Here is a 25,874-nt window from a genome sequence, read left to right as displayed (position 1 = left end):
CTTACCACCAGGAGACACGAACTCAGCAAAAGGCGACCGTAGGTACCAGGAAACACACCAACACTAGCCAGTGGATCACCAAGAACCGGAACGCCCACTGTGATGAGGTAAGTGGGGGTTTAAGAAGGCTCAAGCCCCTCCCACAAATGCAGGCTGAACCTCAGCCTTACCAATATATATATATATATATATATATATATACATACATATATAATTAATACTGGCTGAATTCCTTTTAGCTGAAAATAAAATGAAAAGGTGTTTGTTATCCATTTTGAATTATCCCTGTGCGACCTTCCAGTTCCAAATACAAGACCGTGCTTGGTTACAGTTAGGCCACGAGATGTGAAAGTGATTAAGCTGAGCTGCCAAAACTTAATAGGAGGAGGAACATGCTGCTCCTACACATGCAAAGTGTTCTCATCATGTGGTCATCTAGGTTCCCAGTGTGTGAGCTCAGAGCAACTTGGAAGTTTAAGCCATCCAAACAGGATATATGCCTTGTGAAAATCCTTTATTCACATCAGCTTCCTGACAGATGTAGGAGAGAAATGGAAATATTTTATATCCAATTCTAAGGCTGAACCAGAATTAAGGGGAAACCGGCTCAACTCTAAACTGAAAACTAATTATATTTTGGCTCTGGTATTAGACTACTTACTGACCGTGTGGAAAATGATTATTATATTTGCTGTGTGTCTGTAACACATATATTTATAGTGTTACCAATCATGGCCAGAGTCCGCTTGGCCTGCTTTAGAAGACATATGGATTGGATGAAGTTCAATAAGTCTGATGTGGTTCAGACACGAGTATCCAAATAAGTTATTTCAGCAAAGGCTCAGTCTCTGTTTGTCTCGTTCAAGCCCTAGATTTTCACCTTGTCCACTTTACCAACACATTTTTTATAAAGAGAGAGGGCAGCCAGGATGCTAAAGGTTGACACATTGCCACATGGAAGACAGACATGCATATGAATGAAAGAGCTACTGAAGCCTTGTTTGGTTGGTTTATCTATGACCTCAAAATCCCTAGGATAAGACCTAATACTGGAAGCGTATCAATTGACCTTTCTTGAAAACATATCAGGCACATCCAATATTTTTTCTTTTACTGCTAATGTAAAACACTAGTGTCAGACTGGGGTTCCTCAGGCCCACACAAAGAAATTATTCTTGGGGTCCATCTCCAATAGTGTCAATGAAGTCTAATATGTTTTTAATTGAATAAATAGACTCTAGTGGCAAATGATTACCTCTAAAGGTAGCCAAATTGATGATTTTGTACAGGACCTTTGGGGCTCACTATGGTATTAGAGATTGGGCCCACCTGAGGATCCTCTGGTGCTCTGGTGGGCCAGTCCAACCCTGTATAACACTGACATTCAATTCCATGTACTTTCATGTTGTTTTTTTCTCCTCACATAAGCAGTCATTCTACATGAACACACTTTGACAACATGAGTCTTCAAGCACCTACAACTTTAAGTAATGGGGTTCTTGGCTACTGGAATATTTGCTCAACCTCCTAATGGCCTGTTATAATGCTAGTTACGTGTCGTCGTCAGTACAGGTTCCAGCTGCAGTCTAGAACAGGACAACAAGGGATCTCCAGAATGGTATTGTTTAAATAAGTGTATATTTAGGGACAGGTAGAGCACCATAAAACTGGCCAAAAAATGACTTTTCAACTTTGTCCATGGATACACTTTAAATGCATAATATATAATAATATATTGTAACCAATCTGAGAACTCAATACAAATCTTTCTAGCTACATTGGTACAGATTTACCAAACCTGTCCTGACAGTGTAAATTTAGACCAGTCTAAAAGTGCATCATATTTAACACAGTGGCTGATGCTCGAAGATAAATTTGGTACTTTAGACTGCCTAGTCTAAGGTTAGAGCAACTATGAGTGGTCCTGTTTTACACCAGAAATTCCAAAGGCTACGCTCCTTTGCCATTGCGCTATACCGCTGTGTTGGACAAGTAAAAAAAAAACATGCCTAAAACAGAATAAATGTGGTACAAAGCACAATTTTTTGCACATTTCTGGACAGAAAGTTCAGAGTTATGTGTCCATACAACAACCTCTATGGCAGAGCAAAAGCTTCAGAGGATGCAAAGCTTCCATACAGACTGCTGTGCGAACATTTTAATGATTCACTAAATTAAAACCAATATGACATCTACATCCATAAGCAACATGATAATAATCATAGTGTATATAAAACATATAAATGCACATAAGAAAACTAGGAACCTATTTTCTCCTCTACCATTTTTGTAGTGATGGCCTTGAAGAACGTATTTGTCAAACAAAAAGCTAAAAACATGAGAGTATGCTAGAATGAAATGCAAAAAATGCAATTATGTGAAACCCCACCTGAAATGGGTCACAAGCAGTTCACAAATGTTCCTTGTATCAATGAATGGTGTGTCAGCTCTGCATGTTATTAACATTATAAGTCTGCAGCCTCAGGAGAAAGAATTTGTTTTGTGATTGGCTTCTCTAGTGACTATGTAGCCCTGTGCAGACATTAAACACAAAAAAAAAAAAAAGCTACAGGCCTGGGTTGCGGTGAAACAGAAAAATGCCAAAGGCTTCGGCTACTGGTCACAGATCTGTGTTGCCGATGTAAATAAAGCAATAAATAAAAAAAAATAAAAAAAGTAGAACAAGTTAGGGTACTTTCACACTTGCGGCGTTGTTTGATTCCAACAGGCAGTTCCGTTGCCTTTTTTCTCATTTTTAATGCCGGGTCCGGCACTAATACATTCCTATAGAAAAAAATGCCGGATCCGGCATTCAGGCAAGTCTTCAGTTTTTTTGGCCGGAGATAAAACCGTAGCATGTCAAAATGACTGAACTGAAGACATCCTGATGCATCCTGAACAGATTACTCTCCATTCAGAATGCATGGGGATATGCCTGATCGGTTCTTTTCCGGTATAGAGCCCCTGTGCCGGAAAAGAAAAACGCTAATGTGAAAGTAGCCTTATAAACTTTATACAAAAACATTTTAAAAAAACCTTGGTGGCATATTAGTAACCTTATGTTATCTGAAGTTATTGATACAGATATCTCAAAATACATTCATAATTAAATGCAAACCATATTTGCAGCTGAAAATGTAAGAGTATAAATTGTTTCAAATCCTTGCTACAAAATATAACTGTATTGTTACATATGAAACCCTGGTGAATAATGTTAATGATTTCCGGATCGCCCGTTAACTATATATGTCCGTCTCTCCGCCTTTATCTCAAGGACATTCCTAAACATCCTTGCAGAGATGGCAGCTGCACACTAATCATGCAGCAGCAGGAGTGGGGAGACCATTAACAGTGACAGCTGGGTTTCCCACAGAAAAGGCCTTCTTCAGTGCTATATACACGGCACTCACTAAGCACTGTGTATACAGATCAGGGAGCAGCAATGCCAGTAATAATGTGGGCACTGGAGGCCGGGCAACTGAACAAGGTGCTGGGTTCTAGCAGACCCAGATCCGCTCTGCAGTGAGGCTCAACAGCCTTGTTACAACCTCAGTTTCCCCATAAGTGGGGCTAATATGTCAGCCCCAGTCACAGGAGAAAGCAATAAAAAAAATTAAGGTAAAATTCCCTCCAAAGGTCTTGCATGGACTTATGGGGGCGCAATGTGTACAATTTAAAACAAAGTAATAAAGAGAAAACAAAATAAAATAAAAAACTGCAATAAAGAATCACCACCAATAGCCCACACTGCAGCTTCTAGCTATATATCCCTTATATCAATAGAACTGAAAGGAAAAGGGTGCTCGATTTATGAAGGCTTTTAAAGGTTATTTTTAAAAATATATACCTGGGCTAAAATATAAAAACGATGCCGCCAGATTAACCTTTTATATGCTGCAATCAATGCTGACCACAGCATATACGAGGATAGCAGGATCGTTCCATCGTCCCCGGCACTGCAGGCTCCATAGCTACGCCAGGCCACACAACGGTCTCGGGGTCTGCCATGTACGGAAACCTGTGAGGCTCATCCCCGAGGGTGGGTGTCACAAGCACTGACAGTCAATGTAGTAAAATACAGCATGTATTGTACTACATTGAAACAGGGATCAGACCCTGAAATGTTGAAGTCCCTATAGTGGAACAAAAAAAAGCGGAAAAAGTATTAAAAAAAAAAAAAAAAAAGTGCCCGTCCCTTCGACAAGCGATTTTTTGTTTTAAAAAAATTACAAAAATGTCATAAAAATAGACATATATTCCCATGTCCAATTGCATACTGGTCTCCAGCATAAAAATCTAAAACAAAACATTCTAATCATAAATGATAAGAATGTAAGAAAGTCTATAATATTTGATAACACTAGGCAATACTTTAAAGGGGTATTCCAGTTATTCCATATCCACTCCATGCATTTCTATAGAAGATCCAAAGACAGCCGAGTACAGCGGTTGGCTATTTCCAGAACTCCCAAAGAAATAAATAGAGTAGCCACGTGCATGTCCGACTAGCCACTTCGTTTATTTAGGGGGGCCCCAGTTCTTGTGATTGGGGGGGGTCCGAGCAGTAGGACCACCACCAATCTAATAGTTATCCCCTATCCTGTGGATAAGAGATACATTTATATAACCAGAATACGCCTTTAATAATTCGAAAATACAACAATACATTGGGCATAGGCAGGAGTAATACTTTTACTCTAATGTACTCTATTAACATTGGTCTAAGTATTAATAAACAGCTTTAGAAGTGCCCAAGCCTTTGGGATAAATATTCAATATTAGAATCTGCTTACCCTGTGCGTTTTGTGATAGTTCCTAATGTCATGGGCTGCTTTATTTGAACAAGTGGAAGCACCACAGTCAGACTGGGAAGAGGTGACAGTCGTGGGTTTCCTGGGTTGTTGTTGGTAAAATTATTGTAGTTTTCTTGGCTGTTAAGTTTGCCTGTCAATAAGGAGAAAACAATATGATATGTGCTGCAAGATAAAATAAAATAAAATTAAATTAAATTAAAGAGCAACTGTCTTTTTTTCTTCTAATGTGTAGGGATAGAGATAGGGAACACTTTTCTAATATAGTTTATTTAGTGAAGTTGTACATTTATACTAGAAAACTTGCCCAGAAATGTCCTCTGTAAGTGAGCGTTGCGAAGGCATATCCATCTTCCTAGTACAGTACAGTACTGACTAAAAGATGGCTGCCCTCACTGCTCCGGCACATTGGGGGTCATTTATTATCCAGAAATACCCCTATATTAGGCGTATTTCTGGCGCAGAATCTGCGCCAGGTCTAAAATAGTGGGCGTGGCGTGGGCTGGCAGGCCCGTCTGATTCATCATTTTCTATGCCTATTTTAGATGTAGAAAATTGTCTAAATGAAAGCCAACAAGAAAGCAGTCTTACATTTAGAACTGTCGCTGGATGCACTGAAGTTATGTAGAGGCCTGTGCCTCTTCATAACTTTGGCGGATCCACTGCCAGATATAAGGGTTATTAAGACTGGCGTCTAAAAGACCAGTTTTAATAAATGACCCCCATAGTTTCCAGTATATTATTATGTGTACCCAAATGTTTGTGTTCATCTACCTGCTATTTCTCACTGATCAGCATGGCCAGCACTGACAGTGAGAGATCCTGCTGTATCACCGGCGCGCTGAATAACTAACCAGCCACCGGGAGATACATGACAGGTAGCAGTAAACTCTCTCTATTGTGCATGCACAAAGACAGGGAGAGGCTCTTCTAAAGTATATAGGGAGTGTTATACACCATATATACTATGTCTTTGCCTGTATACTGTAGACGAGATTCTCCCTGTCTCTCTCGATGCACAATAGCTAGAGTTTACTGCTCGCTGTCATGTATCTCCCGGCAGCTGGTTAGATATTCAGTCAGCTGGTGATACAGCAGGATCGCTCACTGTCAGTGCTGGCCATGCTGATCAGTGAGAAATAGCAGGGAGATGAACACATATTTAGGGTACACATAGTAATAATTGTATGAGGAAGGAGTGAGGGTGGCAGCTCAGTCAGTACTGCACTGTACTGTAATAGGAAGATGGATATGCCTTAGCAACGCTCATTTAGAGAAAACTGCTAAAGGACATTTATGGGCAAGTTTTCAACTATAAACGTACAACGTTACTAAATAAAGTATATTAGAAAAAAATGTCCCTATTACTGTCCCTACATAGTACATATTAGAAAAAAACATGATGGTTACTCTTTAAAATATGCTGTTAAAAAGCTACATTCAGAAAAGTCCATGCATCTTCTAGCCATCCAAGAGAAGGGTTTCATATAGGAAGGAAAATTAATGTAGAAGATGTTTTTACTGCTTGGGTAAATAACAGAAACAAGTGATTTAATATTCCTGTATAACAGCATATACATATTGGGTAATATAAAGAGTATCAGACGAGACTGCCTGATCCTGCCATTTCTTTTATTGTATGCAATATAATAAAATAAGTATAATAAGAATTAACATTTCTGCATTATCAGCCAAGGGCAAAATGAGCCTTCCAAGTACAGTTCCAGTGTACACAGTCGTCCAGTTTATCCCTTTAGTAGATAATGGTACTTTATTGCAGTGTGTGTGTGTGTGTGTGTGCATCTTTAAAGGGTTTCTACCACTTCGGTTTCACAAATTTAGCTGTCAGACACTAGCGATCCGCTAGTGTCTGCTCTGCCCAACCATCCTAATATAATTGCTTTTGGGGCAGCCGTTTTGCTAAAAAAAGAACTTTTATTAATATGCTAATGAGCCTCTAGGTGCTATGGGGGCGTCAGTAGCACCTAGAGGCTCCGTCTACCTTCAGAAACTGCCGCCGCCCAGCGCGTCCCTCCAGGCCTCCCATCTCCTCCTGAATGCGATCCTCCTTGTGAGCGTATGTATTCTGCGCATGCGCAGTGAATGTCTGACCGCTTCCTTGCTCAGACATCTCCACTGCGCCTGCGTGATGTCGCCATAGTGCTCCGAGGAACAGGCGCAGTGGAGATGTCTGAGCAAGGAAGCTGTCAGACATTCACTGCGCATGCGCCGAATACAGGCGCTCACAAGGAGGATCGCATTCAGGAGGAGATGGGCGGGCTGGAGGGACGCGCTGGGCGGTGGCAGTTTCTGAAGGTAGACGGAGCCTCTAGGTGCTACTGACGCCCCCATAGCACCTAGAGGCTCATTAGCATATTAATAAAAGTCCTTTTTTTAGCAAAACGGCTGCCCCAAAAGCAATTATATTAGGATGGTTGGGCAGAGCAGACACTAGCGGATCGCTAGTGTCTGACAGCTAAATATGTGAAACCGAAGTGGTAGAAACCCTTTAAAGAGGACTTGTCATCTCTCCTGACATGTAAAAGGTCCCTTGAGGTTAGTTTCACACTGGGGCTAAAATCTTCTGGTAGGTTGTTCTGGCAGAGGAATAGCCTGCCGGAGTTCATCGTAACTGAATACTACCTTTCCCCGCCTGAGCCATTTGACTATAAAGTGACCTGGCAGGGATCCGGACAGTTTCTGGTATTAGTGTCTGGATTTGGTCGGAGAAAAACTGTGTCAAACACGGTTTGTTTTCTGGACGAATCCCAGCACTAATGCCGGAAACCAGCCAGATCCCTACCAGGTCCTATTATAGTCAATGGGCTCCGGTGGAGAAAGGTAGCAGTCAGTATGCCGGATGAACTGCCGGAAAAACCTGCCTGAAGATTTTAGCACTAGTGTGAAAGACGCCTTACATGGGCTGACACAGGAAAGAATTGTTCGTTCTCAAGAATTGCCTACTCAACATTTACATGCAGCTTTCTCCTCCTCTCTATGGGCACTACTACTGTGATTGTTTGTCCCCACAGAGAGTCCCTTTTTTTACACCGCAATACTGCTGCCTGGAAATTGTGATAATGGTAATAGCTAACAAGTAGAAAGTTACCAGACAAGCAGTAATGGTAATAGCTATGCATCTCCAGTTAGTTATTTTTTTTATTTTAATTTTTTTATTTTATTACCAATGATGAGGGGTCAGTCGGTAAATTATATAGATCAAAATGAATTTCCAGACTCAAAATGCCTCACTTTTGTTGGAAATTGCAGAATTTGGCCTTTTACTATGGAAATTATATGGCTTTCTCTCGAACAGTGGTAGATATTATGCTCCTAGCATTCTGTGCACCTGGCAAGAAGACACATATTATCTGCTGCACTTGTAACCCTTGTTCTATATAGGAAATTAGGACCAAATATCACCTAGAATCTTTACGTAAAGAGACAATAGTAATCCCATATGAAAATATTTTTTTCTGCTGCATGATCATTAGGGTGCTCTATATGCAGATTATTAGAAGACTTGTTCTTGGTGGCATCTGCAAAACAATGTGTGCATTTGTGAGCAGCTCCATTCACACTTAGATATTTAAAATTGCTGGCAAACCAGGTCATTAATAGAAAGTTATCAAGTAATAAAACAATACTAATATGTGCTTCTATAGAAATGGCAAGGGCAGAATGCAAGGCGCAGAAGAGCTGTATTTGAACTAACCTTTCATTAAAAAGAAAACAGCATTGCCCACAAGCCGAGATTGATGTATTTGAGTAGAGGGGATTATTTCATGATCTAAATGCCATGAATAAAATCTGTTTTCCAAACAGTCTAACGGTGTTTAACCTTTTGAGCACAAAACATGGATGCTGCTCATCTCAAGAACTCTTGCTCTAGCCATTGTAAGCCACTCACAAGCTTTCAGCCCCCAGACAGAAGAGGAAATGAGCTACAAATTACACAGGCTGGAGCGAAAAGAAAAGGAGAAGAAAGAAAAGGGGGAAAATGTGAAAGAGAAAGAACAGAATGAGCCTGTTTGTAATAGAATCAAAGTCCTTTAAATAGTCAAGAAACAGCGAGTTAAAGAGTTTAGATCATTAACTAGTTTTCGGCTTTCCAATAATGCCATGAGATGTTGGCTTTTGTCCTTAATCAAAGAGGAACCATATTGGGAATTAAGTTCCTAAATAACTGGTGCATTCTTCAGTACATATTACAGAAATCCCAGGCCTGATCCGCACAATCCCGGCTTCAAGAGGGTTCTTAAAATTTCAAAACAGCTACACCCCCAGCGCAGCCACCTTTTTACAAGGAAGAATAACAGCATAGAAATGGATTTCTCACAGGAAGCTGCCTGAAATACCATAATGGTACTTGAAATGGAAAGAAAACAGCCAAAGGAAGAAGGCAGCAAAGATCTCTTAATGAATTTAGGGGCTTTGAGAAAAAAATTCTTTAGTGCTTCTTTACAAGAAAAATGGAAGATTGTACAGTTTCCAGAAAACATGATAACATAAAATACAGATAAAAACTGCATGAAAATAAAGAACCCAATGCTCGCAGGACCAAACACAGACAAAGATGGAAAGGACAGAGTTCATGCTGGAGGAAGACAAATCTCCATGAAAAATGTTGTAGACGCATAATTACTGTTTAAATACCCGTGAGTTAGTCCACATTACGCACAAATAAGTATGTGCACCTCTTAAGAAAACACACATAAAGTGATGAAATTCCCAAGTAAAACGTTAACCATTGAAATAATTACGGCATGTTGACATTACACGTATTTGTTAATGATTTAGGCCCAGGTAAAAGTTTAGTGGTTTTCACAGCGTTTGACTGCAGTGCTTCTAAAGGATTCATTTGTCCTACAAGACACAGAAGCAAAGTAAATAGTGAGTGCTGCACATGACAGAGACGGCAGCGGACAGAAATTCTTTTCAAATTACAACAATTCTGCAATTACTCGTATAACCAGAGGATGATTGCAGGTAATTGCGATGGTTACACTGTTATTATAATGTACTACAGGAAATCACAGGAAATTTGCTAGCCCACAGAAAGTTTATTTCAGGTAAAAAAGGAGTTTATAGAAAAAAGGGTTACAAGTGCAGCAGATAATATGTGTCTTCATGCCAGGTGCACAGAATGCTAGGAGCATAATATCTACCACTGTTCGAGAGAAAGCCATATAATTTCCATAGTAAAAGGCCAAATTCTGTAATTTCCATGAAATCCAGGTATTATTTATTATTTGTCATTGTACCGCCATATTCCTTTTTTGTTTTCGGAAAAAAACAAAACAATTATAGATATAGGGGGTCATTTAATATCATATATATGCCAATTTTCTGCATACATATGGCACAGATTGTGGTACAAAGGTAAATCGTGCCCCTACTTTTGTCTCCTCATGCCTGGTCTAAAAAAAGGGGCATGGTGTGGGCGGAGAAGGGGACAGGCTAGCAGGCTCATCTCATTGATCATTTTATACGTCTGTTTTAGAAAATGGTCAAAGCAGCTGGCATACATTTAGTCAGGCTGTGGATATGCTGGAGTTATGTAAAGGCTGGCATCTCTACATAACTTAGGCGCAGCCACCATCAGCGCAATGGGGTATTAAAACCGGCATCTAAAATAATGGTCTTAATGAATGACCACCATAATATTGGCTGCAGTGAAAAACATGAAATGACATCTAGCTATATATCGTTTTTTTGTTTAACTTGTCACTAAACTTTCAACAAACTTTGCATAAATTAATAAAACTTTGTAATATATCTTATCAGAGAAAAATGTCTCCCCCCCTCAAACTACATTACATGTAGTAGTCTGTGAGGAGGGTGTCATGGTCTTACCTTCGTTTGACATGTGCTGGCGGCCATCTTGGTTTCTGGGTTTCTTGTAGCCTCCCACCCTGCGGCTTCTCCTTCCCACTGGGAGGAGCTGGATGCCTAGCTCATATATATATAGAAGGTCTGTGGCAACAGTTCCTTGCTTGGTCCTCCTGTGTTCACATGCTTCTAAGACTGCTGTTGCTTCTGGTTCCTGATCCTGGCCTCGTCTGACTACCCCGTTGGTTCCTGATCCTGGCTTCGTCTGACTACCCCGTTGGTTCCTGATCCTGGCTTCGTCTGACTACCCCGTTGGTTCCTGTTCCTGGCTTCGTCTGACCACCCTCCTGGTTCCTGACCTCTGTCTACGCAAGACCCTGCTTCGGTTTAGCCATCCGTTTGGACTTTTGCTACGGCTTGATTTCCAATAAAGCCTTCTTATTTCCACTCATCTCTGTTGTACGTCTGGTTCATGGTTCCATGACATTAGGACCAAGCCATGAATTCTGACGGTACAGGGCCATCCTCGCTAACTACGCTGGTTGCCAGACTTGATCAGCAGGATCACCTGTTGGGTCGGTTCGCTGTGGCGTTGCAAACCCTGCTTGAACGCACGGCTCATTTCGCTTCCGTTGCCGATGGGTCGGTTGTCGCTCCTGGGGCCGCTCCTACTGCCGCCCCGGTTGTTGCGCCAGAGTCTACCCCGACACCTGTTGCTGCGCCTACGGTGTCTCGGGGTATGACCGGTTCTGCCCCCCTTCCACAGCGCTTTGGGGGAGAGCCAACTCAGTGCCGAGGTTTCCTTAACCAGGTGGGCATTTATTTCGAGTTGCTGCCACATGCCTTTCCTACTGAGAGATCAAAGGTGGGCTTCTTGATCTAGCTGCTCTCGGACAAGGCCTTGGCCTGGGCCAGCCCTTTATGGGAGAACAACAATCCGGTGGTTGCCGAGTTTTCCGGTTTTGTTGCTTCTCTTCGGAAGGTATTCGATGTGCCGGCTCGTGCTGCCTCTGCTGCGAAGCTCCTTATGTCCATCAGACAGGGTTCACGATCCGTAGCTGAATACGCCATTGAGTTTCGTACCCTGGCAGCAGAGGTGGGCTGGAATAATGAGGCTCTGGTCGATGCTTTCTCTCATGGTCTCTCGGATGCCTTGAAGGATGAGGTTGCAGCTAAGGACCTACCAGTGGAGCTCGAGTCCCTTATTTCTTTCCTGATTTTGATTGACACCAGACTCAGGGAGAGACCTTCCTTTAAGGAGAGCCTGCGGAGGTCTCCTAACAGATTGGCGCCTACGTTTGCTGTCCCACCCGTGCCTCCCTCTCCTCCCACGCCTCCTGGGGATGACTTGTCTGGGGGTGAACCCATGCAGCGGGGGTTTGCTCGCCTGTCCGAGGGGGAGAGGGCACTCCGGAGACGCGAGGGCCGATGCATGTACTGTGGTCTCGGTGGGCATTTTCGGTTGGCATGTCCGAACCGTCCGGGAGAACGCTCGCACCTGAGGTCCTGTCGGGGGCAGATCTTGGGTGGAGTCTCCTCGTCCCCGGTTTCCCGTGTTGACAAACCACTGATCACGGTTGTCCTCTCCTGGGTCGGGGGCTCGGTGACGACCCAGGCGTTGGTGGACTCTGGTGCTGGTGGTTTGTTCATTGATAGAGTGTTCGTTGCCGCCAATTCCATTCCTCTGCAGCCTCGAGGTTCCCCACTGGCTCTTGAGGCGATAGACGGCAGACCCCTTCTGCCGCCACACGTGACTCATGAGACCCTTCCAGTGGGGATAGCCATTGGTGCCGTTCACAGAGAGTCGGTCTGTCTCCAGGTTTTTTCGTCTCCACACTACTCGGTGGTCTTGGGGTACCCCTGGCTCCAGAAGCATAATCCGACTTTCGATTGGAGATCGGTCGAGATCCTCTCGTGGTCACCGCAGTGTGGGGCTAGTTGCATCCATGGGCCTGTCAAGTTGCTGTGTACTTCCTCGGACTCTCTGTTGCCTCCTGAATACGAAGAGTACCGGGATGTATTCGATAAGGTGCGCGCGGTTGCCCTACCTCCGCACCGCCCATACGATTGTGCCATAGAGTTACAATCCGGTGCCGTTCCTCCTCGTGGCAAAGTCTATCCACTGTCGGTAGCGGAGAATGAGGCCATGGAGGAGTACGTGAGGGAGGCGCTTTCACGCGGACACATTCGCAAATCCTCGTCCCCGGCAGGGGCTGGATTTTTCTTTGTGAAAAAGAAGGGCGGTGAGTTGAGGCCTTGCATCGATTACAGGGGTCTCAATCGCATCACGATTAAGAACGCTTACCCGATACCCTTGATTTCCGAGCTGTTCGATCGCCTCAAAGGGGCCACGGTCTTTACCAAACTCGACCTGAGGGCGGCATATAACCTGGTAAGGATCAAGGCGGGCGATGAGTGGAAGACCGCGTTTAACACCAGGACCGGTCATTATGAATCCTTGGTTATGCCCTTTGGGTTGTGCAATGCGCCCGCAGTCTTCCAGGAATTCATCAACGATGTTTTCCGTGACCTGTTGCAGCAGTGTGTGGTGGTCTATTTGGATGACATCTTGGTATATTCTGAATCCATGGAGGCCCACATTATGGATGTCAGACGAGTGTTGCAACGGTTACGAGAGAACAGGCTGTTCGGTAAGCTTGAGAAATGCGAATTTCACCGATCCCAGGTAACCTTCTTAGGTTACATCATTTCCGCTGAGGGGTTCTCCATGGATCCTGAGAAGGTTTCGGCTGTCTTACAGTGGCCCCAGCCCAGTGGTCTCCGTGCCCTGCAGCGCTTTTTGGGCTTCGCCAATTATTATCGGAAGTTCATCAGGGACTTTTCCATGCTAGCCAAGCCTCTCACGGATCTGACCAGGAAGGGCAGTAATTTCCAGGTCTGGCCGCTCGAGGCCATCCGAGCTTTTGAGGCTCTAAAGTCCGCCTTTGTGTCGGCTCCGATTCTGTCGCATCCCAACCCTGGGTTGCCCTTTGTCCTCGAGGTGGACGCGTCTGAGACGGGAGTAGGCGCCCTTCTGTCTCAGCGTAGAACACCAGAGGGTCCTCTGCTTCCCTGTGGGTTTTACTCCCGGAAACTGTCTTCCGCGGAGTGCAACTATCAGATTGGTGACAGGGAGTTATTGGCCATCGTGCAGGCCCTTAAAGAATGGAGGCACTTGCTCGAGGGCTCGGTGGTTCCGGTTCTCATCCTGACGGACCACAAGAATCTGACCTACCTTTCTGAGGCCAAGAGATTGACACCACGTCAGGCCAGATGGGCTCTGTTCTTGTCACGTTTTAATTACGTGGTCTCCTACCTACCCGGTTCCAAGAACATCAGAGCGGATGCCTTATCACGGCAGTACTCCGAGCTGTCCGGGGAGGAGTCGATTCCGACTTCGGTCATACCTCCGAATCAGATCCTGGCCGCCATTCGCACCAGCCTGACCTCTCCCCTGGGTGAGCAGATTTTGGCGGCTCAATCTGGTGCTCCCTCTGGGAGACCCAACGGCAGGTGTTTTGTGCCTGAGGAGTTGCGCACTCGGTTGTTGCGGACCTACCATAACTCCAAGGCTGCGGGGCATCCTGGAAAGAACCAGCTGTCCTGGGCTGTTTCACGTCTGTTCTGGTGGCCTTCTCTACGTTCCGACATCGCCGCATATGTAGCGGCATGCTCCACCGGGGAGCGCCCATGGTCACACCTGGGGATAGATTTCATTGTGGACCTCCCTGCATCCCGAGGCCATACGGTCATTCTCATGATTGTGGACCGGTTTTCCAAAATGTGCCACTGTGTTCCTCTCAAGAAGTTACCCTCTGCACAAGAGTTGGCCACGATTTTCGCCAGGGAGGTCTTCCGGTTGCACGGTTTGCCCAAGGAGATTGTGTCGGATCGGGGGAGTCAGTTTGTGTCCAGGTTCTGGCGCGCCTTTTGCTCCCAGTTGGGGATTCATCTCTCTTTCTCCTCGGCCTACCACCCTCAGTCCAATGGGGCCGCAGAACGATCTAATCAGGCCTTGGAGCAATTCCTTCGTTGCTATGTCTCCGATCACCAAGACAATTGGGTTGACCTCCTGCCTTGGGCTGAGTTTGCCAGGAACACGGCGGTGAACTCTTCCTCTGGGACGTCTCCCTTCATGGCCAATTATGGGTTCCAACCTGCCGTGTTACCGGAGGTATTCTCTCCCCAGGATACTCCGGCTGTGGAGGATCACCTTTCCGTCCTACGTGCTTCTTGGGTACAGATCCAGAGGTCCCTTGAGGTCTCTGCGCAGCGCCAGAGACTCCAGGCTGATCGCAGACGAGCGCCCGCTCCTTCCTACCAGGTCGGAGACCGTGTATGGTTGTCCACCCGCAACCTCAACCTTCGAGTGCCCACTCCCAAGCTGGCGCCTCGCTTTGTTGGTCCCTTCCGAGTGCTTCGCAGGGTAAACCCGGTAGCCTATGCCCTTGCGCTTCCTCCTGGCATGCGGATCTCCAAAGTGTTTCATGTCTCCCTGTTGAAGCCGTTGGTGTGTAATCGTTTCACTTCCTCGGTTCCTCGGCCCCGTCCGGTCCAAGTGGGCAATCATGAGGAATATGAGGTGAGCAATATCCTGGACTCACGCCTGGTCCGCGGTCGGTTGCAGTTTTTGGTCCATTGGCGTGGTTATGGTCCAGAGGAGTGTTCCTGGGTTCCCTCCGCAGATGTCCATGCTCCTGCTTTGCTCCGAGCCTTCCACGCACGCTTCCCTCAGAAACCGTTCCTTACTCCGCGGAGGAGGGGCCCTTGAGGGGGAGGTACTGTCATGGTCTTACCTTCGTTTGACATGTGCTGGCGGCCATCTTGGTTTCTGGGTTTCTTGTAGCCTCCCACCCTGCGGCTTCTCCTTCCCACTGGGAGGAGCTGGATGCCTAGCTCATATATATAGAAGGTCTGTGGCTTCAGTTCCTTGCTTGGTCCTCCTGTGTTCACATGCTTCTAAGACTGCTGTTACTTCTGGTTCCTGATCCTGGCCTCGTCTGACTACCCCGTTGGTTCCTGATCCTGGCTTCGTCTGACTACCCCGTTGGTTCCTGATCCTGGCTTCGTCTGACTACCCCGTTGGTTCCTGTTCCTGGCTTCGTCTTACCACCCTCCTGGTTCCTGACCTCTGTCTACGCAAGACCCTGCTTCGGTTTAGCCATCCGTTTGGACTTTTGCTACGGCTTGATTTCCAATAAAGCCTTCTTATTTCCACTCATCTCTGTTGTACGTCTGGTTCATGGTTCCATGACAGAGGGAAAGGGGAGTGAGCTGCTATAGGTAGAAAAAGGAATTTTTTTCTGATAGTTACTTATATTCAACTGTAAGTTTAATTTATGCAGTGTTTGCTGAAAGTACATAAACCATTTAGAAAGTATAATTTTTGGGTTACTGACATGTGCATAAAGTCATTGCTCATTTTTAACTGCAGTAAGAGAAATAAAGCCAGTATTTTCATATTATTCAGTTCATTAATATATGCATAATATCTCATAATTGTACATATAATCGAGCAAGGAGCTCTATTAGTCCATAAGTGACCCTATAAAACTGATTCATTGATTTGCACCCCACCTCGTTAAAAGGCAACATACAATAATTTTTTCTATTTCTTCAGTTGTATGATTGAGAAGCAGATTTACGAAGGGTGATCCACTCCTATTTTTCCCTATGGAGTTACAACCACACTGTAAATATGTCACACACTCAACATACAGATAGACAGAAATTGTGAAAATTTAAGAAAATAGATATGAATAGCTAATTATGTCTAATGAGACTTTTGACAAAGATAAGCAGTACCACAATCATCGAGATGAACAACAGATATCCTGCACCCAACTACAGATACATGAATAAATTTTGAATGGACGTAACAAAAAATTAAAATAAAAACTCCTAAGATTCACAACAGTTCCAATGGACTTCAGACTGGTGGCAGAACTCAATAACATGTCAGGATCTGTCAACAACAATGTAATTAAAGGGGTTTCTGAGTGTTTTATACTGATGACCTTTCCTCTGGATAATCAGGGTGTGATCGGTGGGGATTCACCTCCTGGCACCCTCAGCAATCAGTTGTTTGAAGAGGCATGGCCTCCTCGCAGCTTACCAAGCACAGCACTGTCTATTGCATAGCAGCTGTGCTTGGTACTGCAGCTCAGCCCCATTCACTTGAATGGGACTGAGCTGCACCAAGGCCATGTCACCGATGAATGTGATGTCAATGGCTTGGGAAGAGGCCTCTTCAAACAGCTGTTTGGCAGGAATGCTGGGAGTCTGACGCTCACTGATCACATACTGATCACCTAACCCGAGCATAGGTCATCAGTATAAAACACTTGGACAACCCCTTTAATGTGGTGGATATGATCATAAACACAACTAATGAGGGGCGTGGCCAACACTTGAGGAAGATGGCCGCTTGAGTTTGCAGCTCTCCCTGACAGACTCAGACATAGCGACTAAACACCGGCAAACTGTGGAAAAAATTTACTTTTTTGAGGTTCTCACATCGCCCAAGATGCCCAAGAGAAGGAAGAACGCTCCAGGTCCGAAGAAGATATCAGACTACTACTTCTCCCAGCATCAGGAGTTGGAGCTAACGGGCGCAAAGTCGTCTACCTCATCTCTAACATCCGAACCAGTCCTAGCGACAGAAGATGGAGAAATACAACTCTTACCAAGAAGGCGCAGTGGATCCGAACCTCGAGCCACTCTCAGAGTAGAAAACATCCCGAGGAGCTTCACATCCAGCTCACCTGGTGAGTGCGCAACACGCAGAAGCGGCCATCTTAGAGCCGAACCCCGCCATGTGGGAAGAACATCAGCAAGTACACTGAAGCCCCATAACCTGCATAATAATACAGAGCTAACAGGGACATCAGGGGGTGATCCCTCTGTCATCTCAGAAACAGATTCCATCAATATATTTGATAATTTACCTGCATCTGAGCAGACAGTTACTGATACTGAGCTGTCACTCAAAACCATGCTGCAAGCCTTTAAACATTCCCTGCATGCAACAATGAGAGAACTTGTACAACCGATCAATGCAGCAATTCTAGAGATAGAATCCAGAGTGGATCACGTGGAGACTAAGATGGGAGAGCTAGTTTCTTCACATAACGACCTAATTGATGCACATTATGGTCTAGAATCTGAATTAAAATGCTGCAAACAAAGATGGCCGACCTAGGGGATAGGTCGCGCCATAATAATGTCAAATTGAGAGGAGTCCCAGAGTCGGTCTTACCGGCAGACCTCCCAGCATACCTACAATCGATCATTAAACTCCTTTTACCACAATCTCAACCAGCAGATCCATAGAGTGACTAAACCTAAATACCTAGCAGACTCAGTACCAAGAGATGCACTCGCCGGAGTACATTTTTTTCATATTAAAGAACAACTACTCCAGGCAGCCAGGAAACATGTCCCACTGCCCGAACCATATGAAAAAGTTACACTCTACTCTGACCTCTCGGCAATGACCCTGCGACATCGCAGAGAATTCATGCCAATCACTACGGCACTGAAAGAACACCATATATTATATCGCTGGGGCTTCCTGACTCATTTAATTATCAAACACAACAATGAGCTGCTTATGATCAAGACTCCAGCAGAGGGAGCTAGTCTCCTCCAGAAGTTACAGATCAAGACATCAACGGATCCGAAGAAAAGACCTCCTCTTCAACAAGCCATTTCAGACTGGCACGTAACATCAAGTTAATTCATCTAAATGACACAGTTACCTCTTTGTGGTTCCTATAAATGTCAGTTAGGGAGACCCTGATCTAACTCAGGCAGAACTTTCCCTCAAATCCATCGGATGGAGATTGAAGAAATGGACTCAAACCATCCACCCTACGAGATATGTTTTGACAACCCAGTGTTTCTGCAAAATGGGCCTAAACCCTATTTGAATCAGCGACAACGCGGAAACATTCAACATTATGTTCATTCTGTTTATACTGTTTTATTTTTTGTTCTGTTATGCAGCCAGACATCTGTGAAGGGAGGTGTGAGACCAGGGGGTCAACGAAAAGAGCGTAGGGTGAGACTGGAGACACCAAGTGCCCTGAAGAATCATCGTAACTTTACTACAATATCATGGTATTGCACATCTCATCTTTAAATGTCAATGGGCTTAACAAGCTCACATAAACTAACACAAATGTGGTCAGAAGCTCTAAGCTTGAAATCTGACATCTTTTGTGCATTAGAAACCTACATTACTCCCAAAGATGCTCATCGTATTAGACACCGGGGATTCCCTGAGGTGTTTCGGTCTCACTTCATCACCAAATCCAGGGGGGTCTTAATCGCTAATAGAAACACAATGGCTTTTAAACTGATAGACCAATGCATTGATACTCAAGGAAGGTACATGATATTGGTATGCTCTATTAACAATATAATCTACACCATAGCTGCAATATATGCACCAAACAGAAAGGGAATACAGTTTTGTAAGAAAGTGATTGACCGCATAAATAAGGTGAAAAAGGGTAAACTCATTTTTTGAGACTTTAACTGCATACTAAACCCAACTCTCGACACAACAACCCCCTCTAGATATACATCAACATCACCATTGAGAAAGCTAATATGGCAAGAAGGTCTATATGATGTATGGAGAACATTACATGAATCAGAGAGAGATTATTCTTTCTTTTCAACCTCCCACAATAGCTACTCCAGAATTGATATCATACTGGCAGATAGAGCCATACTCCTTCAAACGACTGCAGCCTCAATTGGCACTATTTCATGATCAGACCATGCCCCTGTTACCATCGTAGTAGAGGAATCATTTAGATATACCCCGGCCTCGGTTGGAGGTGCAACTCATATCTCTTGACGCACCCAGTTCATAAACAGACCACTGAACAAGATATAAAAACTTATTTTGATATGAATACGAATTTAGCTTCTGATCCATTCTGTCTCTGGAATGCCCACAAGGCAGTTATTAGAGGCTCCTTATTAAAGTTAAGTAATTTAGTGAAGAAAGAAGAAACAAAAAAAAAAAATATTACAATCCTTACTTAACTATATACAAAAACTTGAATCCCAAAACAAAATGTTGCCAACCCAAAATCTTCAGACACAACTTCATGCCCTAAGACTACAATTAAGAGAACACCTTTTTGCACACTATAACAAACACCTGTTTTACACTAAAGCATGGTACTACACATAAAACAAAAGGGCATGTAAACTGTTGGCTACTAGACTTAAAACACAAATTTTGAAATCTCGAATCCCTTACCTGATAAATCCAGTTAATGCAACAAGAATTACACATCCCAATAAAAAAGGGGACCAATTTAAACACTATTATGCATCCTCATATAATCTATGTTCAGACCCACTTAAAACGCAACCCTCTCTATCAGATATCCAAACATTCTTGGGGAAAATTAATCTACCATCTCTTACAGTAGAACAGCTAAAAACACTGAATAAAGACATTTCATTGATAGAGATCACATCAGCCATTCGCAAACTCCCAACAGGTAAATCACAAGGACCAGATGGCCTCACAGGGACATATAACCATCTTCTGGCACCCTGTATACAAAAAATATGGCAAAAAGCTATGTGCGAAGGGTCTTTCCCACGAGAAAACCAAGAATCCCTGATAGTCACGCTGCCCAAACCAGGCTAAGACCCAGATAAACCCCAACATTTCTGGCCAATATCACTCCTTAACATAGATCTTAAAATTTATGCTAAAATAATAGCTAACAGAATAGCCCCTTTATTAATAAATCTAATTCACGAAGATCAAGTAGGCTTTGTGAAGTCTAGACAAGTTTTTGATAACACCAGAAGGGTGCTAAATATATTGCACTACATTAACGCTTCCAAAATACCATCGATAATGGAATCTTTGGACGCCGAGAAGGCATTCAACCGAATTGGCTGGTCCTATGCATTCTCGGCTCTAGAACACTTTGGGTTTAGAGATGGGATATTGCAGGCCATCAAAGCTTTATATTCAGCCCTATCAGCAAAGGTACTGACCAATGGAACTCTATCAAGAAGCTTTAATATTACTAATGGCACACACCAAGGTTGTCCTCTCTCCCCACTGATATTTGTATTATGCATGTGTCACTTCCTGCCCTGTGAGAGTTCTGAGAAGATCGGATAGATTTGCAGCACGTGAGTCTATCTGTCAGGTCTTTCTGTGTTTCCTTTCTGTTTGTTGTTGTGGGCTGGATCCCACCTCTGCACAGGTTCTGCTCATTAGCTGTTTAAGAGGCTCTATTTAAGTCTGCCTCTTACTGCTGACTTTGCAGTTGATATTTTCCTTCTGGAGTTCTATACTGGTTGTTTCTGGATCCTCTACTTCTCGCTCGTCTCAAGCTAAGTCCTCCTGTTTTCTCTATTGTGCATGTGTTGCTGCTAGGTCTCAGGGAGACGCTGGTCCCTTCAATGTCCGGCTGTCTCATTCCCCTCTCCCTAAGTTAGGGTTTGCTACAGTGTCAGCGGGGCTTAGGTTCCAGCGTATGAGTTCGTTCACCATCAGGACTTGCTCATACTGTCAGCTGTCAGGGAGAGGCTCAGGGATTGTTAGGAGGTTACCAATTACCCCTCCCTAGCTTTGGGACCTAGTCTGTTAACCTGTTGCTGTTTGTTTACTTGGTGTTCCTCTTATCTCCACTTGCCGTGACAGCATGGAAGCATTGGCGACTCTTCTCCGATCAGATCCAGAGGTAAAGGGCATACAAATAGGCAATCGCGAGCACACTGTCTCTTTATATGCAGACGACGTTATATTGACCCTGTCCGATCCCGAATGCTCATTAGCCAAATCTCTAGAATGGATTTGACAATTTGGATACATCTTTTTATATAAACTCAACACATCTAAAATCGCAAGCTATGCTGGTGTCTTTCACCTCCTCCTCCATGAATTGCTTACAAACATTTTTCCTCTTAGATTGTCAGAAAGAGAAAATTGGATACCTAGGTACTAATATCTCCCCCACATTTGGTCATTTATACAAATATAATTATCTCCCCATGCTATCAACTATTCGAGAAGAAACATCCCGATTATCAAAATATGAAATATCATGGATCAGCAGAATTAAAGCATTAAAAATGTTACTATTGCCTAAATTACTATACTTATTTCGCACAGTACCCATACAAAAACCAGCCAGATTTTTCTCAGACCTCCAAAAATGTATATCACAATTTATATGGGCAGGTCGTAAACCCAGAATCGCATATTCACTGCTAACTAAACAAACTATACAGAGGTATAGGTGTACCTAATATTAAAGCATATTATATAGCAATACAAATTACGAACTGGACACATATAGAAAATAGTTTAGTCTTCCCAACATCTCTCCAAGCTCTCACCTTTGAACATACAGAAAAACCACCAAAAATAGAAAAAGCCTATCCACTGACACAAACAACACTACAATGCTGAAGATATTTCCACCCAAAAATATTGAGAGACGAACAAACTTCTTGGCAAACCGTACCGTTGCAATACCTGAATACACATATTTGTGATCTAGAAATCTCAAATTGGAAAGAAAGTGGTATCACACAAATCTCCCAACTGTATAACGATAGAGTATTAATCACCTTTGAACAACTGAAAGAAAAAAACTCAATTCCCAACACGGAATTTTTTAAGTACTTACGAATAAGACACTTACTCAACACCAAACACCAAGAAATCTACATAGGACACGCACAGATACTGTCTATCATTCAAAATAACTCCAGGATTATGAGACATGCATATGGTTTAATTGACTCCCAAACCTCCTTTAGCAAATCACAACCATACACACGTTGGAAAGAGGATCTGGGCTGTTTCTTTGAAACAAAAAAATTGCTATCTGCTTTACGCATAGTGAATCTAACATGTAATGCAGCTCGCATTATGAAGCGGCAATGAAAATGTTCTTAAGATAGTATATGACCCTAGATAGACTGCATAGGATATATCCTACGTCCTCCCCAATGTGTTGGAGAAATAGTGACTAGAAAGGCACCCTAATGCATGTTTCATGGTCTTGCCCAGTACTTAAAGAGGACCTTTCACTATTTTAAAAACTAAAAACTAACTATATCAGTTTTTGTATTAGGGTTGTCCCTTGCTGCAGCGCTGGCCAATCGTAGCGCACAGCTCATAGCCTGGGAGTCCCAGGCTATAAGCTGTGCGCTACGATTGGCCAGCGCTGCAGCAAGGGACAACCCTAATACAAAAACTCCGCCCAGTACAAAAGAAGGAGCTGCAGACACCGGAGCCTATACCGGGCGAACGGAGCGGCGCCCAGACATACTAGTAAGTGCAGGGGGACCCCTGGGTGCCGCTCTGCCCACTGATATAGTTAGTTTTTAGTTTTTAAAATAGTGAAAGGTCCTCTTTAAGACATATTGGGACGAAATTTTTCACATCCTATCTTCCATTGTGGGACTCAAAATATACAATTCAGCACATATGGCATTATTATACTTAGACTTAAATGAACTTCCACAAAAGAGTAGAATATTATGCTGCAAAATATTGGTGATCGCTAAATTAGTGATTACTAGACACTGGAAGTACACATTGGCTCCCCCAATGGAAGAAGTACTATCAACTATCAATACCACATGGCAATATGAGAAGACTTTGACTCCCTCTATTATGTCAATTAAAACATTACATAATACGTGGCATTTATGGTCTAAGAGTAAATATGGATCAAAATCTGACCCACCTTTTACATATCTGATCTAAGGGACCACTACTTGGGTTGATCTATATCCATGGCTCTCACTTATCAAACTGAAACCTCACAATATACTGGCTTGTTAAATATGAGTTATTGTGTTATTGTCTTGCTTCATTGTATTCTATGAACATTGTTTAATATGTATGAAAATACTTGTTTTACATATCTTTTTACTGCAACTAAGTGACAGGTGGAATATAGATTTGTCTGAATGTGTTACATATTTGGAAAACCCAATAAAGAATATTCAAACAAAGAAAACCCAGAACTATTAATCAGATATTTGATGCAATCAGCAATAACAATTTCCACAAACTGACCACCTAACTGTAGCTGGTCTGAGGTATGGAAATAATCGTCCCAACAATCCGGCCATTTGTTGCTCACATGCACAATATTTCTGCTAAGAAAAATAATTGTGCATCATTTTTGTTATAAAAGCATGAGTGTTTCAAACAATTCATTAGAAAAATAAGTGTTTTAACTTCATTTAAGTGACAGCCTGACAAGAAATGTAACATTAAAAGAGACCTGTGTCACCATCTATTTACAAGCAGTAAATCATGGCTTCTGCTAACATACATTATCACATCCTCTGCCAGGCTTCTTTTACATATGGTGTGCAGTAAGGATTATGGTTAATGCTTGAAATGCGACATACTCGGTTTTCTTCATTTTAAGTCTAATCCAACAGAAACATATGTTGAAGAGGGATCATTTAAATAACAGAAATTCTTTTGTGATGGTGCAAAATTGCTCAGTAAATAATCCTCATTTTATCTTACAAGTGATGGATCATTGTGAAATTATTTTAACATGTAGACCTCCAGCATTGCTCCCAGTAACAACACTATACCTGATATCTGCTGCAGATACTTTCCAGACTATGTACAGTTGCAAGAAAAAGTATGTGAACCCTTTGGAATGATATGGATTTCTGCACAAATTGGTCATAAAATGTGATCTGATCTTCATCTAAGTCACAATAGACAATCACAGTCTGCTTAAACTAATAACACACAAAGAATTAAATGTTACCATGTTTTTATTGAACACAACATGTAAACATTCACAGTGCAGGTGGAAAAAGTATGTGAACCCTTGGATTTAATAACTGGTTCAACCTCCTTTGGCAGCAATAACTTCAACCAAACGTTTCCTGTAGTTGCAGATCAGACGTGCACAACGGTCAGGAGTAATTCTTGACCATTCCTCTTTACAGAACTGTTTCAGTTCAGCAATATTCTTGGGATGTCTGGTGTGAATCGCTTTCTTGGGGTCATGCCACAGCATCTCAATCGGGTTGAGGTCAGGACTCTGACTGGGCCACTCCAGAAGGCATATTTTCTTCTGTTTAAGCCATTCTGTTGTTGATTTACTTCTATGCTTTGGGTAGTTGTCCTGTTGCAACACCCATCTTCCGTTAAGCTTCAGCTGGTGGACAGATGGCCTAAAGTTATCCTGCAAAATGTCATGATAAACTTGGGAATTCATTTTTCCTTTGATGATAGCAATCCATCTAGGCCCTGAAGCAGCATGGCAGCACCAAACCATGATGCCCCCACCACCATACTTCACAGTTGGGATGAAGTTTTGATGTTGGTGTGCTGTGCCTCTTTTTCTCCACACATAGTGTTGTGTGTTTCTTCCAAACAACTCAACTTTAGTTTCATCTGTCCACAGAATATTTTGCCATTACTGCTGTGGAACATCCAGGTGCTCTTGTACAAACTGTAAACGTGCAGCAGTGTTTTTTCTTGACAACAGTGGCTTCCTCTGTGGTATCCTACCATTAAATCCATTCTTGTCTAGTGTTTTACATATCGTAGATTCGCTAACAGGGATGTTAGCATATGCCAGAGACTTTTGTAAGTCTTTAGCTGACACTCTAGGATTCTTCTTCACCTCATTGAGCAGTCTGCGCTGTGCTCTTGCAGTCATCCTTACAGGACGGCCACTCCTAGGGAGAGTAGCAGCAGTGCTGAACTTTCATCATTTATAGACAATTTGTCTTACCCTGGACTGATGAACAGCAAGGCTTTTGGGGATACTTTTATGACCCTTTCCAGCTTTATGCAAGTCAACAATTCTTAATCGTAGGTCTTCTGAGTGCTCTTTTGTGCAAGGCATCATTCACATCAGGCAATGCTTCTTGTGAAAAGCAAACCCAGAACTAGTGTGTGTTTTTTATAGGGCAGGGCAGCTGTAACCAACACCTCCAATCTCATCTCATTGATTGGACTCCAGTTGGCTGACACCTCACTCCAATTAGCTCTTGGAGATGTCATTAGTCTAGGGGTTCACATACTTTTTCCACCTGCACTGTGAATGTTTACATGGTGTGTTCAATAAAAACATGGTAACATTTAATTCTTAGTGTGTTATTAGTTTAAGCAGACTGTGATTGTCTATTGTTGTGACTTAGATGAAGATCAGATCATATTTTATGACCAATTTGTGCAGA

At 43.2% G+C, this 25,874-nt stretch overlaps 1 protein-coding gene across 10 annotated transcripts in view; it reads right to left on the bottom strand.

The window, feature by feature from the left end:
* The window catches only part of BCAS3 (BCAS3 microtubule associated cell migration factor), a 1,183,153-nt gene that overhangs the window by 681,772 nt on the left and 475,507 nt on the right, over positions 1-25,874 (bottom strand). For all 10 annotated transcript variants that reach the window (XM_044286261.1, XM_044286253.1, XM_044286262.1 and 7 more), the window contains one exon: positions 4,794-4,944. In XM_044286261.1, the coding sequence (XP_044142196.1) occupies positions 4,794-4,944 (151 nt within the window). The remainder of the gene's footprint in view (positions 1-4,793; positions 4,945-25,874) is intronic.

Source organism: Bufo gargarizans, chromosome 3, assembly GCF_014858855.1.
Source record: "Bufo gargarizans isolate SCDJY-AF-19 chromosome 3, ASM1485885v1, whole genome shotgun sequence".
NCBI lineage: Eukaryota > Metazoa > Chordata > Amphibia > Anura > Bufonidae > Bufo > Bufo gargarizans.
Note: the sequence above shows the minus strand (reverse complement) of the source record. Positions and strands in the feature narration are given on the sequence as shown.